The following is a 21,537-nucleotide window of genomic DNA, read 5'->3' as shown; positions in this document are numbered from 1 at the left end:
GAAGCTCTCTACCAGTGCGTTCCCGAGCGCACAGTTGGCTGATAAAATAGGTATGCTTGCCGCTGACTTTCGACGCCGATTTGCTGACTTTGAAGCACAAAAAAGCAGGTTGGAACTGCTCGGTAACCCATTTGCTGTTGACGTGGAAAGCTCACCACCAAACCTCCAAATGGAGTTGATTGACCTCCAATGCAATGATGCACTGAGGGCAAAATATGCGGCAGTGGGTGCTGCGGAGTTCGCCCGTTTCCTCCCCGACACAATGCCCCAGCTGCGCATCCAGGCTGCTCAAACGTTGTCTATGTTTGGCAGCACATACCTGTGTGAACAACTGTTTTCTTTGATGAACCTGAACAAAACATCACACAGAAGTCGACTTACTGCTGAACACCTCCACTCAATTCTGAGGATTTCCTCAGCTCAGAGCCTTACCCCGAACATTGATGAACTTGTGGAAAAGATGGGACACCACCAAGTATCACCCTCAACCTCAAACAAGTGAACATTACTGTGCAATCACATATTTAGAGTTTTTACTCAGTTCAAGTTTAAAAGTTAAAGTTTAATATTTGTTTTCACTGCATGTTACTTCTCCTTAAACAAAGTGTTGTTTTTGATTAATAGATTTTTGCACTTTATTTTATTGTATTTCAATCCAATTATATTTTAAAAATATTTCAGTTGAGTGGATGATAGAAAATTGCTATTATTGTTTTTTTCTTTGAAGTAAATTTAGCCCACTTTTGCTAAAATAGAAAATATAGGCTACTGATGGTGCCTTGAATACCGGTTTCTTTCATTTAATGTTCATGTTATGGGGATTTTTATATAAAGGAAATTTGTCTTTTGTGTCTGTTGAAAATTAAAGATTACTGACAGAGCCATAAGAAAATATTGCTTTATTTATCTGATCATATTGGAATATATTTGTTAGGTTTTCAGTAGGTTCAATATGCGTCATTTAAAAAATTTTCAATGAACATTCGAACAGTCCGGCCCTCGGGTTGTAGCTAAATTTTTTATTTGGCCCTCCGTCCATTTGACTTTGACACCCCTGCCCTAGACCCACTCCAATTCGCATACCGCCCCAACAGATCCACAGATGACGCAATCTCAATCGCACTCCACACTGCCCTTTCTCACCAGGACAAAAGGAACACGTATGTGAGAATGCTGTTCATCGACTACAGCTCAGCGTTCAACACCATAGTGCCCAGCACTAAGCTAAGGACTCTGGGACTAAACACCTTCTTCTGCAACTGGATCCTGGACTTCCTGATGGGCCACCCCCAGGTGGTAAGAGTAGGCAACAATACGTCTGCCACGCTGATCCTTAACACTGGGGCCCCTTGGAAGTGTGTACTTAGTCCCCTCCTATATAGTCCCCTCCTATCCCTGTTCCCCCACGACTGCGTGACCAAGCTCCAACACCATAATTAAGTTTTCTGACAACACAACAGTGGTAGGCCTGATCACTGACAACGATGCTTATAGGGAGGAGGTCAGAGAACTGGCAGTGTGGTGCCAGGACAACAACCTCTCCCTCAATGTGAGCAAGACAAAGGAGCTGATCGTGGACTACAGGAAAATAAGTCCGAACAGGCCCCCATCAACATCGACGGGGCTGTAGTGGAGCGGGTCGAGAGTTTCAAGCTCCTTGGTGTCCACATCACCAACAAACTATCATGCTCCAAACATACCAAGACAGTCAGGAAGAGGGCACAACAAAACCTTTTCCCCCTCAGGAGACTGAAAAGATTTGGCATTGGCCCCCAGATCTTCAAAAGGTTCTACAGCTGCACCATCAAGAGCATCCTGACCGGTTGCATCACCGCCTGGTATGGCAACTGCTCGGCATCTGACCGTAAGGCCCTACAGAGGATAGTGCGAACAGCCCAGTACATCACTGGGGCCAAGCTTCCTGCCATCCAGGACCTCTACCCTAGGCGGTGTCAGAGGAAGGCCCAAAAAATTGTCAGAGACTCCAGTCACCCAAGTTATAGACTGTTTTACAGCAAGCAGTACCAGAGTATTGCCCCCTTATTGTTATTCTTATTGTGTTACTTTTTATTATTACTTTTTATTTTAGCCTACTTGGTAAATATTTTCTTCTTCTTGAACTGCACTGTTGGTTAAGGGCTTGTAAGTAACCATTTCACGGGTAAAGTCTACACTTGTTGTATTCGGCGCATATGGCAAATATAGTTTGATTTGATACATGATAGTGCCAACAAATGGAGTTGGGTTTAATATAGTCCTGGTAAGATACAGTATTATTTACAATCTATTTTGACTGGAATTGTGTTGGTCAATGTTAATACGTGCAGCCTTTATTACAGTTCAAAATAGTTTCGGGAAAATACGTTACTCATCAGACTGTGCCGCTTTCCCCTCTTAATAATTGCTCAACAAGTCTGTGTTTTTTGTTTTTTGGGGGGGGTGTGCCCTTTTTTTAGTTTGAGCACATACCCCCCAACAGGTCTGTGCACGGCCCTTCTCATGACAGAGAGACACGCGCAGAGAGTGAGAAATACAAACCGTGTGCGCGCACACTCACACCGCTCATGGAGACGCTCCAGTCCTCCAGTGACCTGAAGCTGTTACCTCCGCTGGAAAGTGGAATCGGAACTTCGCGGTAAGCAAAGAGGCGAGCCGCAAGCTCACAGAGAAACACAATCAAGCTTACGTTATTGTTGTACCAACTCGGAGACAGGCGACCACAGCTCCACTCTTTATATCTGAGTAACCTACATCATCCGCGGATAAATCAAGACCATAGAATACAATTCGATAAAGGTAAGTGATGCTCGGTTTCTTCTTAGAGCTATCTTCAACCATACGTATTTTCAGCAACAATACTCATACGCAGAATCACAAGTTTGTAGTGCGTGCCCTTTTAAGCTCTCCACTGCTTGGCTTGTGTCCAACTGTCCATTCCATAGCATTATCACGAGAGCTTCCCTATACACCAAAGCCATGTACGGAAGCTAAAATAGTTTTTTTTTAAGAGATTAAAAAATGCACGTAGAACACAGATGACAATAATCTAAGTATCATTAATTGATAGTATATTGTAGGCTGTAGTTGATCGGTCTGTGATTTATAAATATAAAGACATTGTGTAACTTTTGAAGCCATGTGCAGATTATCATAAATTACTAAAAACATATAACACATCTATGACACATGATAATGTACTGACATTTTGTTTGGAACATGGCTATTTTCACAACCGAGCTGGCAATGGAACCGACTCTTATGATCCTTTGGGCAATGGTTATGCGTGATTATGTAATATACCGTGCCATGCCTTAAAACGTTCTGTCGGTAGAGACGCATATTGAACAAGACGGTTTACAAGCTTGAGTGTAATTTCTAGTTTGACATTAGTTTCACATCTGACTGTGAAATGAAAAGACTTTACTCATTTGCATGGATTTGAATTGCGCCAGGCAATGAATTGGGCGCTTGCACGCACCCTTCAGGCCAGATCTCAAGCTACACACAAGTATTGATGCATCTGTCTATCATATGGAAAGGATTTTTGTAAAAAATGTATTCATATGAAACTAATTTCAGAAGTGCAAACTTTGCACCTGTGGTTTTCTGAATACAATAGTTAAAGCCACCTTTAACCTTTATTTAAAATGTTATACTTCCTCAAACTTTTTTTAATCCCCATAAGCAATAATAACATGTGCAGAATATGCATAATATATGCATTTGATAAATCAGTTTAGTGTCAGTTTTGAATCTCTGATGTTGTGAGGCCCTAAGACCTGTTCAGCATTGGTTAATGATAACTCTAATTTGCAATGCGGTGGACTATGCTACGCGTGTCATTTCCATAGATTTGAATAGATATGGTTTTCCATATTGCCGGGAGCAGGTGGAACTAGTATCACTAGCCTCATTCAATTATTCTGGAGAAAGTTAAACATTTTAATTTTCTCCTTAATCCACCTTATTTGCCTTTGTATTGTTGGAGGAAAGGAGAAATTAACTGCGTCAAAGGCTCCCTCAATCTGGAGACGTTTAACCTGTCGCTCTCTGGCGACAAGTGTTGGAAAATCAATCAAGGATACTCAGAAAAATCATGTTCCTAGTGTGTGTGTGGCTGAGCCATGCACACACACACACACACACACACACACACACACACACACACACACACACACACACACACACACACACACACACACACACACACACACACACAAACACAAACACACACACACACACAAAGCGGAAAAATACATGCGCACCTACATGCACACACAAACACAGACACGCGCACATAAACACACGCAAGCTAACTTGAACCGGAAACAAGCAAATTAGTCTTTATAATATAATAACAATTGAGTTTATTCATGTTATCTATCTGCAAATAGTTTGATAAACGCAACTGTACAGGCTTTCTAACAGAGAGTTTTAGACGGGGTCTTTTGTTTGACAATAGAAAATGGCACCAAACACGTATGTGGCCCTTTGATCCCCCACTCCAGTTCTTTTTGTTTGTCCCACTCACACCTCACGGATGAGAAGGGTACGCGCTAACAAGGGCTCTGATGTCGGCAGGGTGTGCTGCATTTGTAATTGGATTATACTCTAATCACAATAATAAGTGTGCAATATAAGCGCCATTGCCAGCCCACATTAGTTGGAGAAAAACACCGTTGTTTTTCTCCTTTTAATTCATTGTCTTCTATCATGGTTCCACATTTTGTTACATTACAGCCTTGTTCTAAAATGTATTACATTGTTTTCCCCCCTCAATCTACATACAATACCCCATAATGACGAAGCAAAAAAATAAACATTTTTTGCAAACGTGTTAAAAATAAAAACGGAAATATCACATTTACTATTCAGACCCTTTACTCAGTACTTGGTTGAAGCAACTTTGGCAGCGATTATAGCATAAAGTCTTCTTGGGTATGACGCTACAAGCTTGGCACACCTGTATTTGGGGAGTTTCTCCCATTATTTTCTGCAGATCCTCTCAAGCTCTGTCAGTTTGGATGGGGAGAGTCGCTGCACAGCTATTTTCAGGTCTTTCCAGAGATGTTCGATTGGGTTCAAGTCCGGCCTCTGGCTGGGCCACTCAAGGACATTCAGAGACTTGTCCCAAAGCCACTACTGCATATTCTTGGCTGTGTGCCTAGGATCGTCCTTCTCCCTTGAATACTCAGTTTGGCCGGGCGGCCAGCTCTAAAAACAATCTTGGTAGTTCCATAACTTCTTCCATTTAAGAATGATGAAGGCTACTGTGTTCTTGGGGACCTTGAATGCTGCATTTTTTTGTACCCTTCCCCAGATCTGTGCTTCGACACAATCCTGTCTCAGAGCTCTACGGACAATTCCTTTGACCTCATGGCTTGGTTTTTGCTCTGACATGCAATGTCAACTGTGGGACCTTATATAGACAGGTGTGTGCCTTTCCAAATAATGTCCAATCAATTGAATTTGCCACAGGTGGACTCCAATCATGTTGAAGAAACAACTCAAGGATGATCAATGGAAACTTCGAGTCTTTGGAAATTTCGAGTCTCATAGCAAAGTGTCTGAATACTTATGTAAATAAGGTATTTCTGTTTTTTTTTTTAAATATATACACTTGTAAAAATGTCTAAAAACCTGTTTCGCTTTGTCATTATGGGGTATTGTGTGTAGATTGATGAGGAAAACATGTCATTTAATCCATTTTAAAATAAGGCTGTAACGTAACAAAATGAAGTCAAAGGGTCTGAATACTTTCCAAATGCACTGTATATCCATAAACAAACCAATTAGGGGCCAGGGTGAGAATGGCTATGGGTCAATTAGAAGCCAGGATTAGTATGGCCATGGGCCAATTAGAGGCCTGGATTAGAATGGCTATGAGCCAATTAGAGGCCAGGATGAGAATGTCTATAGGCCAATTAGAAGCCAGGATTAGTATGACCGTGATAGCATGAAGGGGCAGGTTGGGCCATGTGGTGAACATTCTTTCTAGAAGTGTATTCGGCTTTTTAGTCACCACAATCAGAACGTTTGTTTAATGCCCCTTTCGAATAAGAGCTTCGTTGACATGTGGTTGATATTTAGTCATCCCTATTGACATAGTGTTGATTCTTGGCAGAGATCTATGTTCTGACTGAATTGGAATGTCAAGCCAGCTTCTTACTGTAACCTTTATGAGACTATGTTATGTGTGATGAGTTATGCATCTTAATTCTGGGCCTGGTTGATCCTAGGATAGGAGAGCATTAGCTGGGTGCTTGGGACTGTGTAACAGGTACTGTACATGAAACTGTGGTGACTTTGATTATGTGGATCTCAGAATCTGTCACTGTTGTGGGCTCGGTTCCTGTCTCAAACACTTATGTCACAGCTGGCTCTCTTGGGCTATAGTACTGCACACGCACACGCACACACACACACCCAATTGCCCACTCACCATTCATACCCTCTTGAGTATGGCACTCATTTCCATAAAACATGTCCTGTTTTTGGCCCTTTCCCCCCACATAGATGCCTTCCAGCCTCCTATAGACCCTCCAATCCAACCTAGTTTGGCCACAACTGACTCCCTAAGGTTATTCTTTGTTATTAGGACTGGGCAAACACAATAGACACATCCTTACGTTATCAACACCCACTGGCACTTTGAAGTATGGCACTTTTTCATAAAAGACATCTTTATTATTGACCGCCCACCATGTCTCCGTGGCAACAGCTGGGGGGGGAGAGGAGGGGGGTGTGCAGTAGATTAGTCACCCCACCAAACACACACGTGCGCACGAACGTTTACACACAGACACACACACACACACACTAGCATTAGGACTGATGTTGGCTCAAGGAGAAAATGGCTGATTCTTTTCTGAGGGTTACCAGATGTCCAAACGATCAGATACGATAACCCAGAGCATTAGGAAGCATGGAAAAGAGTGTCTCTGTGTAGTTTGATGGCTGTGAGGATCCCGTGGTGCATTGAGTTTGAACATGACACTGGTAACAGTGTTAATAAATAGTGCATTCCGTTGCTGCATGAACTACAGTACACGTTGATGTGTTTACTGAAAGCTGCTTTGGACAGAAAGCATCTGATTATTAATGGGACTGTGGATCCGTTTTTTTTTTTACCATCATTCAGGTCAAGTGTGGAGAACAGTGTGTGTACACTTTTGTTCCAGCTCAGCTTTAACACACGTGATTCAACTAATCATGTTGTAAAATGGAAGACAACACTTAGCTGACTATTTTATTTCAGGTGGGTTAGTGATGGGCTTGTGTGATGTTTATTCCTGCCCGTCTTCCGGTTTTCTCTTCTCCCTGGCACCTAATTGATCGGTTACTGTCATCGCTTCGCCAATCACTCACTTTCCAATCTCGAAATTGTTAGTAATTGACTAAAATAATAAGACTGTACTTGTTACCATGTTCACATGTATTTTAGTGAAAGTAAAAAAAAAATACTATATAAAAATGTATAAATAAACATAAAAATAAAACTTTCCCAGGGATGAGGTTAGGATGGTGTTGTTCTAGAAATAGTCAGTTGTATTGTTTGTCATTGATTGTACCGATTGAATGACTCAATGAAAACAATTGTTCACAAAATAAAAAAAATAAAAAAACATTTTCCAACCAAAGTAAAAATGTGGAAGTGAATATGGAGAGACTTGTTAGAGGTATTATTTTATGAAAGGTCTAAACAAAAAATACGTTTTTTCCCCCAGCTGTTCTCAGTGCCGCTTAAATGTCTTTATCTTGGATAAAATGCATCGTTTTTAAAGAAACACACACACAAACGCACACACTATGCTAGTGACTTTCCGTTCCTGACTGAAACTAGAAGTCAAAAGGGAATCGGGTTACAACTGTTCCCTTATTGTCACTGAAGCAGAACAACTTCCTTTTAATGTTGAACATGTTAAACCTGAATTATTTACATTCCCAGCAGCAGTTTTATCCTTGTTCCTGGTGCCAGATTGAGCAGGGTGAAGTTCCCCCTAGACACGGATCCTGGGTCAGTTTTGCATTTCTCCCACTAATGGTTAAGGTTAGGATTGGGGGAGAGGAAGCTGATCCTAGATCTGTACTTAGGGGAAACTGCACCCCGGAGCATGTCAGACATTATGCTCCAACTCACGCCCTCATCTTCTCTATAAAAAGAATGCTCGTTTGAATGAACATTTTTCTTGCCATGAGTAGAGCAGTGAAGACTGTAGCACAGACTCAGTGGAAAAAGATGAAGTAAAGTATACATCATTTAGACACACAAGGTTCATTTTAGGACACAGCAAAAATAAAAAATGGTGTGGTTGGGCTTTGAACTGGCTGCCCCCCCATAGCTCCACTGTAAAGGCAGTCATTGTTGTTCTCCCCCTTAGACGAGAAGGAGCATGGATAGGACCAAGATGCGGATTGAGGGAAATAAGCCATCTTTTAATGAAAAAACAGCAAACAAGACACTACAAACTACAAAACAACAAACGTGACTAACCTTCAACTGTCCTGTGAGGACACAGGAACAAACACCCACAAAACACCAGTGAAACCCTGGCTGCCTTTGTATGACTCTCAATTAGAGACAAACAATACACACCTGTCTCTAATTGAGAATCATACCAGGCCGAACACAAAACCCCACATAGAAATACAAACATAGACAAACCCACCCAACTCACGCCCTGACCAACTAAAATGAATACAAAATAAAGGAAAACAGGTCAGGAACGTGACAGAACCCCCCCCTTAAGGTGCGAACTCCGGGCGCACCAGCACAAAGTCTAGGGGAGGGTCTGGGTGGGCGTCTGTCCACGGTGGCGGCTCTGGCGGTGGACGAGGTCCCCACCCCACCATAATCAATCCCCGCTTCTTTATCCCCCTCCCAATGACCACCCTCCCACTAACCCCACCTAAATGAAGGGGCAGCACCGGGATAAGGGGCAGCACCGGGATAAGGGGCAGCACCGGGACAAGGGGCAGCACCGGGACAAGGGGCAGCACCGGGACAAGGGGCAGCACCGGGACAAGGGGCAGCACCGGGATAAGGGGCAGCACCGGGACAAGGGGCAGCACCGGGACAAGGGGCAGCACCGGGACAAGGGGCAGCACCGGGACAAGGGGCAGCACCGGGACAAGGGGCAGCACCGGGACAAGGGGCAGCACCGGGACAAGGACCAGCACCGGGATAAGGGGCGGCAGGTCCTGGCTGAGGGACTCCGGCAGGTCCTGGCTGAGGGACTCCGGCAGGTCCGGGCTGAGTGGCAGCTCCGGACTGTAGGGCAGCTCCGGACTGTACGGCAGCTCCGGACTGTAGGGCAGCTCCGGACTGTAGGGCAGCTCCGGACTGTCGGACGTCTCTGGCAGCTCCTGACTGGCGGGCGTCTCTGGCAGCTCCTGACTGGCGGGCGTCTCTGGCAGCTCCTGACTGGCGGGCGTCTCTGGCAGCTCCTGACTGGCGGGCGTCTCTGGCAGCTCCTGACTGGCGGGCGTCTCTGGCAGCTCCTGACTGGCGGGCGTCTCTGGCAGCTCCTGACTGGCGGGCGTCTCTGGCAGCTCCTGACTGGCTGGCGTCTCTGGCAGCTCCTGACTGACGGACGGCTCTAGCGGCTCCTGACTGACGGACGGCTCTACTGGCTCGGGACAGACGGGCGGCTCTAATGGCTCGTGGCAGACGGACGACTCAGACGGCGCTGGGCAGACAGACGGCTCAGACGGCGCTGGGCAGACAGACGGCTCAGACGGCGCTGGGCAGACAGACGGCTCAGACGGCGCTGGGCAGACAGATGGCTCAGACGGCGCTGGGCAGACAGATGGCTCAGACGGCGCTGGGCAGACAGATGGCTCAGACGGCGCTGGGCAGACAGATGGCTCAGACGGCGCTGGGCAGACAGATGGCTCAGACGGCGCTGGGCAGACAGATGGCTCAGACGGCGCTGGGCAGACAGATGGCTCAGACGGCGCTGGGCAGACAGATGGCTCAGACGGAGCTGGGCAGACGGGCCGTTCAGGCACCGCTGGGCAGACGGCAGACTCTGGCCGGCTGAGACGCACTATAGGCCTGGTGCGTGGTACCGGAACTGGAGGTACCGGGCTGAGGGCACGCACCTCAGGGCGAGTGCGGGGAACAGGAACAGGGCACACTGGACTCTCGTGGCGCACTCTAGGCCTGGTGCGTGGTACCGGAACTGGAGGTACCGGGCTGAGGGCACGCACCTCAGGGCGAGTGCGGGGAGAAGGAACAGTGCGTCCAGGGCTCTGGAGACGCACAGGAGGCTTGGTGCGTGGTGCCGGAACTGGAGGCACCGGGCTGGAGACACGCACCATAGGGAGAGTACGTGGAAGAGGAACAGGGCTCTGGAGATGCACTGGAAGCCTGGTGCGTGGTGTAGGCACTGGTGGTACTGAGCTGGGGTGGGAAGGTGGCGCCGGATATACCGGACCGTGAAGGAGGACACGTGCTCTTGAGCACCGAGCCTCCCCAACCTTACCAGGTTGAATGGACCCCGTAGCCCTGCCAGTGCGGCGAGGTGGAATAGCCCGCACTGGGCTATGCAGGCGAACCGGGGACACCACCTGTAAGGCTGGTGCCATGTACGCCGGCCCGAGGAGACGTACTGGAGGCCAGATACGTTGGGCCGGCTTCATGGCATCCGGCTCGATGCCCAACCTAGCCCTCCCAGTGCGGCAAGGTGGAATAGCCCGCACTGGGCTAAGCACGCGTACTGGGGACACCGTGCGCTTCACCGCATAACACGGTGTCTGACCAGTACGACGCCCTCTTACTCCACGGCAAGCCCGGGGAGTTGGCTCAGGTATCCAACCCGGCTTCGCCACACTCCCCTTTAGCCCCCCCCCAAGAAATTCTTGGGTGAGCCTCTCGGGCTTCCAGCCTCTCATACGTGCTGCCTCCTCAATCCACCGCTCCTGGGCTGTGGCTGCCTTCTTCACCTCCCGAGAGCGGCGATTCTCTCCAACCCTTCCCCAGGGTCCTTTTCCGTCCATGATCTCCCAAGACCATTCCTCCTGTGTCCAGTGCCTTAGTTCTTTTTCTCTCTCCTCAATCCGCTTGGTCCTGTTGTGGTGGGTGTTTCTGTAAAGGCAGTCATTGTTGTTCTCCCCCTTAGACGAGAAGGAGCATGGATAGGACCAAGATGCGGATTGAGGGAAATAAGCCATCTTTTAATGAAAAAACAGCAAACAAGACACTACAAACTACAAAACAACAAACGTGACTAACCTTCAACTGTCCTGTGAGGACACAGGAACAAACACCCACAAAACACCAGTGAAACCCTGGCTGCCTTTGTATGACTCTCAATTAGAGACAAACAATACACACCTGTCTCTAATTGAGAATCATACCAGGCCGAACACAAAACCCCACATAGAAATACAAACATAGACAAACCCACCCAACTCACGCCCTGACCAACTAAAATGAATACAAAACAAAGGAAAACAGGTCAGGAACGTGACATCCACCTGCTGTAATGGGGGATATTTCCAAAACGTTAGGTAAACGTTAGATAAACGTTAGGTAACATTCTCATGAAATGTATTTAACCTTTATTTAATCTTTATTTAACTATTCAAGTCAGTTAAGAACAAATTCTTATTTACAATGACGGCTTACCAAGAGCACAATCTAATGATACTGTGATATCATGCAGCAGACATTACCTGACCTAAAGTTATTTTCCATACCCTTTTGTAAACATTCTTGCAACACATTGCCAATTTGCTGAGTATTTTGTCGGTGCATGAGCAGAATCATGCCTTGTAGCATTCATTGGCAAATGAGAAATGAAAATACGCAAGTGTACATTGGCTGTGTTTACACAGGCAGCCCAATTCTGATCTTTTGCCGCTAATTGGCCTTTTGACCAATCAGATCAGATATTTTTCCAACAAGTTAGTCAAAAGATCAGAACTGGTCTGCCTGTGTAAACGCAGCCTTAACGACTGTCACAGAAAGGCCCAATTCCAAACCAATCATTCATTACTTGCCCCGGGTTTGTGCTGTCTTGCCAACTCCTATGATGAGACTCACAGCTAAAAACGGAACTGGATAGGAATCAGGAGTATGGTACTAGATAGACTTTGCTAATTACAGTTATTCTTTGGCAGATCAAAAAGGGTCTTAGGTGGTGGGCGTGGCAATGAGCATGCCCCCCCCCCCCCATGTCTGCACCGCTACATTTAGAGAAAAATGCCAAAGCGCCATCTTGGCACTGTATTTTTTAGCATTTTTTCTCCCCATGGAGCTGAGATTTTTTTTCTTCAGCTTCAATGCTAATTTCTTGTAATTCTACACATTTTGCCATGAAGCTGAAATAAAATGTTACAGTTTCAAAGCTAATTTTACAGTTTCACAGCTAATGCTGTGTTCTTTTGCTCAAACTGTCTAGCTTTTATTTAGGTGATTGTTAGTTCTCAAAGATCATATATAGGACCATTATCTTTTCTACATTATTTGTATCTAGTTAGTGGTTTAAGTTCACACTGAAAGTGTTTTACCATCTCTAAAATAAATGTATGCTACCCGAGAAAATGCTTAGAACACCAGTTAAGCCCTCAGGATTTAAGGATGATGTTTGGTTTGTAACGGGGCCATACTTTATGGCTTTGTTACTGTATTGAGAACATGTCCACCTTTCTTTTTGTTTTGGCTTGGGTGAAGGCGAGGCTTACTGACGGGATGACAGAAGTGATGAACACCTGTGATTCGACGGTGGGAGACTTCACCGTCGGAGGTGCCCCAGCAGACGAGGCTATATCCTTTCAGGTGGGACTAATTCAAACAGACACAAAAAACGAAAACAAACAACACACACTACAGCACAACATAAGAATCGTGTACATGCACAAACAAATGAACAAGCAACACGTGCGCGCGCACACACACACACACACACACACACACACACACACACACACACACACACACACACACACACACACACACACACACACACACACACACACACACACACACACACACACACACACACACACACACACACACACACACACACATTCTCCATGTCACTCTCTCAGATCTCTCTCTTCTCCTCTCTCCTTCCCTGTAGACCCATGACAGGTGCAAATGTCCCTCCATTGCTCTAAACTGACAGCAAGGCTATTTCTGACTGCACCACCATCACAGCCTCCCCTATCATCCCCCTCTCATCCTCTTGAAAAAAAAGCCCATCTGATTTCTGCTAACTTTTTACAGTGAAGACCCAGTGACTTCAAAGACCCAGTGACTTGTACGACCCAGTGACTTCAAAGACCCAGTGACTTCAAAGACCCAGTGACTTCAAAGACCCAGTGACTTGTACGACCCAGTGACTTGTACGACCCAGTGACTTCAAAGACTCAGTGACTTCAAAGACTCAGTGACTTCAAAGACCCAGTGACTTCAAAGACCCAGTGACTTCAAAGGTACCTCCAAAGAACTGGCTTCTCTCTTGTGACTCCAAAGTAAAGTAAACGTGTGTCATTACTTTTAGAAGACCATGTGCATGTAGGGTCTTTATGGACTTGGCTCAATAGAGGCCTTGTCTAAAGCCACGGAAATCTCTCAAATAAGAGCTAATCCAGTGGCAAACTGTTACTTTCTCAGCCAACCAGCTTGCCCCCATGCAGATGTAGGTGTCCCTCGCTGACCCCCCTCTTCCTCCTTCAGTGCAGTGGTGTTATGGAAGTAATCACAGTGGGGTTAGGGAAGTAATCACAGTGGTGTTATGGAAGTAATCACAGTGGTGTTATGGAAGTAATCACAGTGGTGTTATGGATGTAATCACAGTGGTGTTATGGAAGTAATCACAGTGGGGTTATGGAAGTAATCACAGTGGTGTTATGGATGTAATCACAGTGGTGTTATGGAAGTAATCACAGTGGTCCTATGGATGTAATCACAGTGGTGTTATGGAAGTAATCACAGTGGTCCTATGGATGTAATCACAGTGGTGTTATGGAAGTAATCACAGTGGTCCTATGGATGTAATCACAGTGGTGTTATGGAAGTAATCACAGTGGTCCTATGGAAGTAATCACAGTGGGGTTATGGAAGTAATCACAGTGGTGTTATGGAAGTAATCACAGTGGTGTTATGGAAGTAATCACAGTGGTGTTATGGAAGTAATCACAGTGGTGTTATGGAAGTAATCACAGTGGTCCTATGGAAGTAATCACAGTGGTGTTATGGAAGTAATCACAGTGGTCCTATGGAAGTAATCACAGTGGGGTTATGGAAGTAATCACAGTGGGGTTATGGAAGTAATCACAGTGGTCCTATGGAAGTAATCACAGTGGGGTTATGAATGTAATCACAGTGGTGTTATGGAAGTAATCACAGTGGTGTTATGGAAGTAATCACAGTGGTCCTATGGAAGTAATCACAGTGGGGTTATGGAAGTAATCACAGTGGGGTTATGGATGTAATCACAGTGGTGTTATGGAAGTAATCACAGTGGGGTTATGGAAGTAATCACAGTGGTCCTATGGATGTAATCACAGTGGTGTTATGGAAGTAATCACAGTGGTCCTATGGAAGTAATCACAGTGGGGTTATGGAAGTAATCACAGTGGTGTTATGGAAGTAATCACAGTGGTCCTATGGAAGTAATCGCGCCCTGCACAAATTGTGTCATACATCCTCTCGCCGGCTCGAGCTCTTCAGAAGCCCGAGATTTTGCGATAGAAGTGACACTTGCGGCTTGCAGCTAATGCAAAGTGCCTCGTTACCCCGGCATCCATTTCAAAGCTTTAAATACCGTTTTTGACTAGCGGGAAATGTCAATCAGGGAGGGAGGAAGTGGAAAACATATTTTTCTGTCTTCAAATGTCTGTTTCCCATTCAAGTCACTAGCCAAATCTCCTTACCTCTCTCACTGAGCATCATCTCGTGGCATGATTAGTCATGCTGTCTTTTTTTCTGGAATGTGTTTTGAGCACTTGGAGACTACTTGGTAAATTACACATTTGTTGGATGCCACAAAACACTAAACTGAGCATATAATCTAGGGTTAACCTGATCCTACTCCATCAATGTCTCAGATGTTACCAACAGGATTGGCGTTACCAGCAATTCAGTGTTCAATTCAGTTCTGTTCAGTTCACCCCAACCCTTACCCTGTTTGCCAGATTTTCACCTCTTTCTTTGGTGACTCCGACGTGATTGTGTTTCCAGATCTTTCCGGACTCCCACGAGCGGTTCCCCAAGCTGTCGAAGCGGCTTCCGTCCATCGTGGTGGAGCCCTCCGAGAGTGGGGAGGTGGAGAGTGGCGAGCTCCGCTGGCCCCCTGATGACCTCAGTTCCCCTGACGACGACTCCGGAGAGGTCGAGGCCCAGGCAGTAGGTGAGAACCACTAAAATCCATTTACAGCCAAGAGATGTGAAAACCAGGAGGGCTCTCCATGAGACAATAGAATAGAATCGGTTTATTTTTCTGAAGCAAACTTCAGACAAAAGAGAGGAACTGAGGAACTCTTACTTGCTATGCCTAATGAAGTTTAGAACATTTTAAAACTATTCAATAGTATTGAGGTATGTGATTTGGAATAGCGGAAAAGACTAGGAGCTTGCAGGTTGTAGTCAGGGGTGGGGGGGGGGGGGGGGGGGGCTGTAAGCAAAATGTAGCTATCCAAATGGAATGTATTTAAATATATGTGTTGGTGGCAGGCGGGGATCATCCCGAAGACGAAGAGCCAGTTGACAGAATGATGGGAGGAGTTTAAAACTGACTGTTGCAGTGCTGGCACCATTCCAGCCATTCACAGTGAGTTTCTCTATGATGGACAGCAGCAAGGAGGAGGGAGGGTCTTCAGGCTAAGCCCTTAATTAATAGAACCGCCAACACGTTGGTAGACCTCCACACCACTTGGTGGGGCCGAGTCCTGCACGATTGTCTTAAATAGCTCTTACGTGCCAAACCTTAGTGGGTAGCTTGCTACTGTAAATCAATTGTTGCTTGTTTTACTTTATGTTTCACAATGCCATTTTTAAGAACACCCCTTTCAGAGTTTATCTGTGATCTTAAGATATTGGAATCAAAGACAGGAACACCTCTGTATATAAAATGTTAATGTATCTGGCTATCTTAGACCAAAGTCTAGAACACTGTACTCGTATGAAAATTGTATGTACACTGTAGATATACAGATTTACACAGTGAGTTTAGAAGAGGAGAATTCATCATTGTATAGCTGTCAGTTTCTGCTCAAATGCATGTTATTATTTATTAGTCCTTATTACAGTTTTGTTTTCCTTTCAAACAACAGGATTTGAAGCATCATTGTATTACAAAGCACATGTATTTGAAAAAACATAATTTTCACATAACTGTTTTATTATTTAAAATTTTGCCCAATTTCATAGCGTGTCTGGGATTGTTTTTGTTCATTAAACTTATAAACGCAACATGGAAAGTGTTGGTCCCATGTTTCATGAGCTGAAATAAAAGATCCCAGAAATTTTCCATACGCTCAAAAGGTTTATTTCTCTCAAAGTTTGTGGACAAATTTGTTTACATCCCTGTAAGTGAGCATTTCTGCTTTGCCAAGATAATCCATCCACCTGACAGGTGTGGCATATCAAGAAGTTGATTAAACAGAATGATCATTACACAGGTGCACCTTGTGCTGGGGAAAATAAAAGGCCACTCTAAAATGTTCAGTTTTGTCACACAACACAATGCCACAGACATCTTAATTTTTGAGGGAGTGTGCAATTGGCATGCTGACTGCAGGAATGTCCACCAGAGCTGTTTACATTTTTTTGGCAGTATGTTCAACCGGCCTGACAACCGCAGACCACGTGTAACCACGCCAGCCCAGGGCCTCCACAACCGGCTTCTTCACCTGCGGGATCATCTGAGACCAGCCACCCAGACAGCTGATGAAACTGAGGAGTGTTTGCTCCCTAGTGGGTGGGCCTATGCCCTCCCAGGCCCACCCATGGCTGCACCCCTGCCCAGTCATGTGAAATCCATAGATTAGGACCTAATGTATTTATTTCAATTGACTGATTTCCTGACATGAACTGTAACTCAGTAAAATCATTGAAATAGTTGCATGTTGCGTTTATATTTTTGTTCAGTGTAGTTTGGAGTCTGATATTATGGTTGCATTTCAAGAACTCACACGTAAACGTCTCGCTCACATCCTTTAAAATGCACTGCTACACATGCACAAACATAGATACTAAAGCACTTTAGATGCCGAAGTGGTGTTTTTATTTTTCTCAACGCATAAGAACTGTATAAATGTTCTATGGGAGTGCACAGTTATTTTGTATTGTTTTCAAATATTGAATTAATTTCCTTCTCTAATTACAATTGGATATTTTCAACCATTTTGAAACAGTTTATTATCCCACTTATTCACTGTATCACATGTAAATGTGTGGGATATTAACCTATTACAGCACATTAGCTTGGGTATGTACTGTAGCTACTGTACACTAAACCAGAATTGACCATTCATGTCTACTTCTTTATGACTTGTCATAGCTGGTTTTTAACCAAGATTCCACTTATGACAACTGACAAGTGAACCTTCCAGAATGCCCCAGCCTGTTATTACATGAGTTTTATCACCGTATTATTAAAAACATTTTATGTTGTGTTACTCATTTCGGCACAAATAAGACAACTAATATTATTCATTTTTTTATTTAACTAGGCATGTAAGTTAAGAACAAATTCTTATTTACAATGACAGCCTACCGGGGAACAGTGGGTTAACTGTCTTGTTCAGGGGCAGAGCAACATTTTTTTACCTTGTCAGCTCAGGGATTTTATCCAGCAACCTTTTGGTTACTGGCCCAACACTCTAACCACTAGGCTACCTGCCACCTATAACTGTAGGTGCTGTAGGATCAGGAGAGTTATATTCTATGTTTACGTGTAGCTATGGCACATAGAAGGGAGTCATTGCTGTCTACAAAATCTACCTTCTTTCCCTCTGCATAGAGAGTTTCTATCTCAAACATGTCAACTGACAACACATTGAAGCAGTAAAAACACTTTCCATAAATTATAAAAGTTGTAATAATAACTACACTGTAGAATTTATATGATTAAGTGTACAATACAATCATCTATGTGCTATTTGTATGGTTTACGGTAACAGTAATGACTGGTTTCTTATTGTCGAAAAACAAATAACAATTCACTGCTATACTTCTGTTTATTAAAATACATGTTTGTTCATTATTTTGGATCTTTCTTGATTAAAATTTTTATTTTTTAAGGATAACATATTGTGTTGGAGCGTTGGGTATGGCCACATTCTTCAATGTGGTTATTGTTCGTAAGATACTGTACCTGGCTATTTGTAATAAACGCTTGTGAAGAAGATGGATTTTTATTCAGCATTTTGGTTGGTTGAGTGTTTCTGAGAATTGAATTGAAGCTTGTCAGTTCATGTGACATTTTAAAATGGCAGAATTGCACTGAGATGTTGATCGTAGTGGTTCAAACTGAACTTAGTTCTCTTTGTTGGAGTGTAGAGTGAGTGCTAGCTGAGTGTAATTTAGCTGAGGAAAGTGGCCATCGTGTGCATGTTTGATCAAGTTTGGATTTACCATAGAGCAGCTGGCACTATACTAATTTCTTCATCCCGTGAATGCCAGTTCTGCCCGTGTTGTGACAAATAGGCACTTTGCAGCCCACCTTTCCTGCACACCTGCTGCTGGAGATATGAGAGAAAATCAGTTGTGAGTTTTTCCCATAGAGATAGTAGAGAGCCAATCTCCAATCTATACAATGGACTCTTCTGTGACAGCATGAGGAGTGCCTATGTGGCACAAGAGCCCTCTATCCATCTTTATGGTTTTCCCCCAGCATCAGCTCTAATGTCCTGGGTCAGCCTTGTTCACAGTTGTCTTCTGCGTTCTCAGGGTGGCCTTCATCCTGGAGAGTACTTCCAGTGCGCCTGTAGGGAGAACTCCTGTACGGGTGATGTAACTCACGCTGGCAGACACAGTCCCTATCTGGGACAGACACGGCACTCTCCTTGGACCATTGTTACCCCACTTGTGGCACACACTGATTGAGCCGGTGTCTTGGAAAACAAGAGTGTCTCAGTGAATGAGAATAGAGTCCTGGAGAAAGACAGACATGATGAAGCTGAAGTTTTGTATCTAAAAAAGTCTGTCTGAGATAAAAGAAGTGCGTTGTAGACCAGGCCTGTAAGGAGATTTGCTCCTGGCTAAAACTAAGCTTGATAATGAAAAGCAAGAAAAGGAATACACTTTATTGTCCAACGATTGCGGAGAAGAAGCAACAAGAAGTAAGCAAGACGAATCCTTCATATGGCCCTCCTGTCATGTCCTGATCTGTTCAGGAGAGAGCAGAGTAGAGGGAGTCAGATAAGCAGCGCACACGAAGTGCCCAGTTTTATCTTGTATGCTCTGCCAAAGGCTCTGTTGAGTACTATACCGAAAGGAACATGGTTCGAAGACTGATAGTCATGCACCTCTGCTCTACCAATGGCCTAAATCCAGCTAATTTCCCTCTGAGGAGTCTTCCTTCGTCTCTCTCTCTCTCTCTCTCTCTCTCTCTCTCTCTCTCTCTCTCTCTCTCTCTCTCTCTCTCTCTTCAGGATTGGTTGTTGATGCTATGTCAGTTCTCTCTCTCTCTCTTCAGGATTGGTTGTTGCTGCTATGTCAGTTCTCTCTCTCTCTTCAGGATTGGCTGTTGCTGCTATGTCAGTTCTCTCTCTCTTCAGGATTGGTTGTTGCTGCTATGTCAGTTCTCTCTCTCTCTTCAGGATTGGTTGTTGATGCTATGTCAGTTCTCTCTCTCTCTCTTCAGGATTGGTTGTTGCTGCTATGTCAGTTCTCTCTCTCTCTTCAGGATTGGTTGTTGCTGCTATGTCAGCTCTGTCTCTCTCTCTTCAGGATTGGTTGTTGCTGCTATGTCAGTTCTCTCTCTCTCTCTCTTCAGGATTGGTTGTTGCTGCTATGTCAGTTCTCTCTCTCTCTTCAGGATTGGCTGTTGCTGCTATGTCAGTTCTCTCTCTCTTCAGGATTGGTTGTTGCTGCTATGTCAGTTCTCTCTCTCTCTTCAGGATTGGTTGTTGATGCTATGTCAGCTCTCTCTCTCTCTCTTCAGGATTGGTTGTTGCTGCTATGTCAGTTCTCTCTCTCTCTTCAGGATTGGTTGTTGCTGCTATGTCAGTTCTCTCTCTCTCTCTCTTCAGGATTGGTTGTTGATGCTATGTCAGTACTCTCTCTCTCTCTTCAGGATTGGTTGTTGCTGCTATGTCAGTTCTCTCTCTCTCTCTCTTCAGGATTGGTTGTTGCTGCTATGTCAGTTCTCTCTCTCTCTCTCTTCAGGATTGGTTGTTGCTGCTATGTCAGTTCTCTCTCTCTCTCTCTTCAGGATTGGTTGTTGCTGCTATGTCAGTTCTCGCTCTCTCTTCAGGATTGGTTGTTGCTGCTATGTCAGTTCTCTCTCTCTCTCTCTCTCTCTCTCTCTCTCTCTCTCTCTCTCTCTCTCTCTCTCTCTCTCTCTCTCTCTCTCTTCAGGATTGGTTGTTGCTGCTATGTCAGTTCTCTCTCTCTCTCTCTCTCTTCAGGATTGGTTGTTGCTGCTATGTCAGTTCTCTCTCTCTCTCTCTCTCTCTCTCTCTCTCTCTCTCTCTCTCTCTCTCTCTCTCTCTCTCTCTCTCTCTCTCTCTTCAGGATTGGTTGTTGATGCTATGTCAGTTCTCTCTCTCTCTCTTCAGGATTGGTTGTTGCTGCTATGTCAGTACTCTCTCTCTCTCTTCAGGATTGGTTGTTGCTGCTATGTCAGTTCTCTCTCTCTCTCCCTTCAGGATTGGTTGTTGCTGCTGTGTCAGTTCTCTCTCTCTCTTCAGGATTGGTTGTTGTTGCTACGTCAGTTCTCTCTCTCTCTCTCTCTTCAGGATTGGTTGTTGCTGCTGTGTCAGTTCTCTCTCTCTCTTCAGGATTGGTTGTTGTTGCTACGTCAGTTCTCTCTCTCTCTCTCTTCAGGATTGGTTGTTGCTGCTATGTCAGTTCTCTCTCTCTCTCTCTCTTCAGGATTGGTTGTTGCTGCTATGTCAGTTCTCTCTCTCTCTCTCTCTCTTCAGGATTGGTTGTTGCTGCTATGTCAGTTCTCTCTCTCTCTCTCTTCAGGATTGGTTGTTGCTGCTATGTCAGTTCTCTCTCTCTCTCTCTCTCTTCAGGATTGGTTGTTGCTGCTATGTCAGTTCTCTCTCTCTCTCTCTCCCTTCAGGATTGGTTGTTGCTGCTATGTCAGTTCTCTCTCTCTCTCTCTTCAGGATTGGTTGTTGCTGCTATGTCAGTTCTCTCTCTCTCTCTTCAGGATTGGCTGTTGCTGCTATGTCAGTTCTCTCTCTCTCTCTTCAGGATTGGTTGTTGCTGCTATGTCAGTTCTCTCTCTCTCTCTCTTCAGGATTGGTTGTTGCTGCTATGTCAGTTCTCTCTCTCTCTCTTCAGGATTGGCTGTTGCTGCTATGTCAGTTCTCTCTCTCTCTCTTCAGGATTGGTTGTTGCTGCTATGT

The 21,537-nt window shown here is 44.8% G+C and overlaps 1 protein-coding gene across 1 annotated transcript; it reads left to right on the top strand.

Annotated features, from left to right (window-relative positions):
• Positions 1–2,486: 2,486 nt before the first annotated feature.
• Positions 2,487–16,481, top strand: LOC129817754 (protein LBH-like). The gene is made up of 4 exons (XM_055873282.1): positions 2,487–2,796; positions 12,680–12,784; positions 15,194–15,362; positions 15,686–16,481. The coding sequence occupies exons 2-4, from the start codon at positions 12,698–12,700 to the stop codon at positions 15,739–15,741; spliced, it is 312 nt and encodes a 103-aa protein (XP_055729257.1). The 5' UTR covers positions 2,487–2,796; positions 12,680–12,697; the 3' UTR covers positions 15,742–16,481.
• Positions 16,482–21,537: the final 5,056 nt, after the last annotated feature.

Source organism: Salvelinus fontinalis, chromosome 20 (genome assembly GCF_029448725.1).
Source record: "Salvelinus fontinalis isolate EN_2023a chromosome 20, ASM2944872v1, whole genome shotgun sequence".
In the NCBI taxonomy this organism is placed as follows: domain Eukaryota; kingdom Metazoa; phylum Chordata; class Actinopteri; order Salmoniformes; family Salmonidae; genus Salvelinus; species Salvelinus fontinalis.
Note: the sequence above shows the minus strand (reverse complement) of the source record. Positions and strands in the feature narration are given on the sequence as shown.

Bases quoted from the DNA above. Each gene is read 5' to 3' on its own strand.
- LOC129817754 (XM_055873282.1), top strand. From the start codon at position 12,698: ATGACAGAAGTGATGAACACCTGTGATTCGACGGTGGGAGACTTCACC. The intron at 12,785-15,193 runs GTGGGACTAATT...TTGTGTTTCCAG, and splicing joins ACGAGGCTATATCCTTTCAG to ATCTTTCCGGACTCCCACGA. The intron at 15,363-15,685 runs GTGAGAACCACT...TGTTGGTGGCAG, and splicing joins GGTCGAGGCCCAGGCAGTAG to GCGGGGATCATCCCGAAGAC.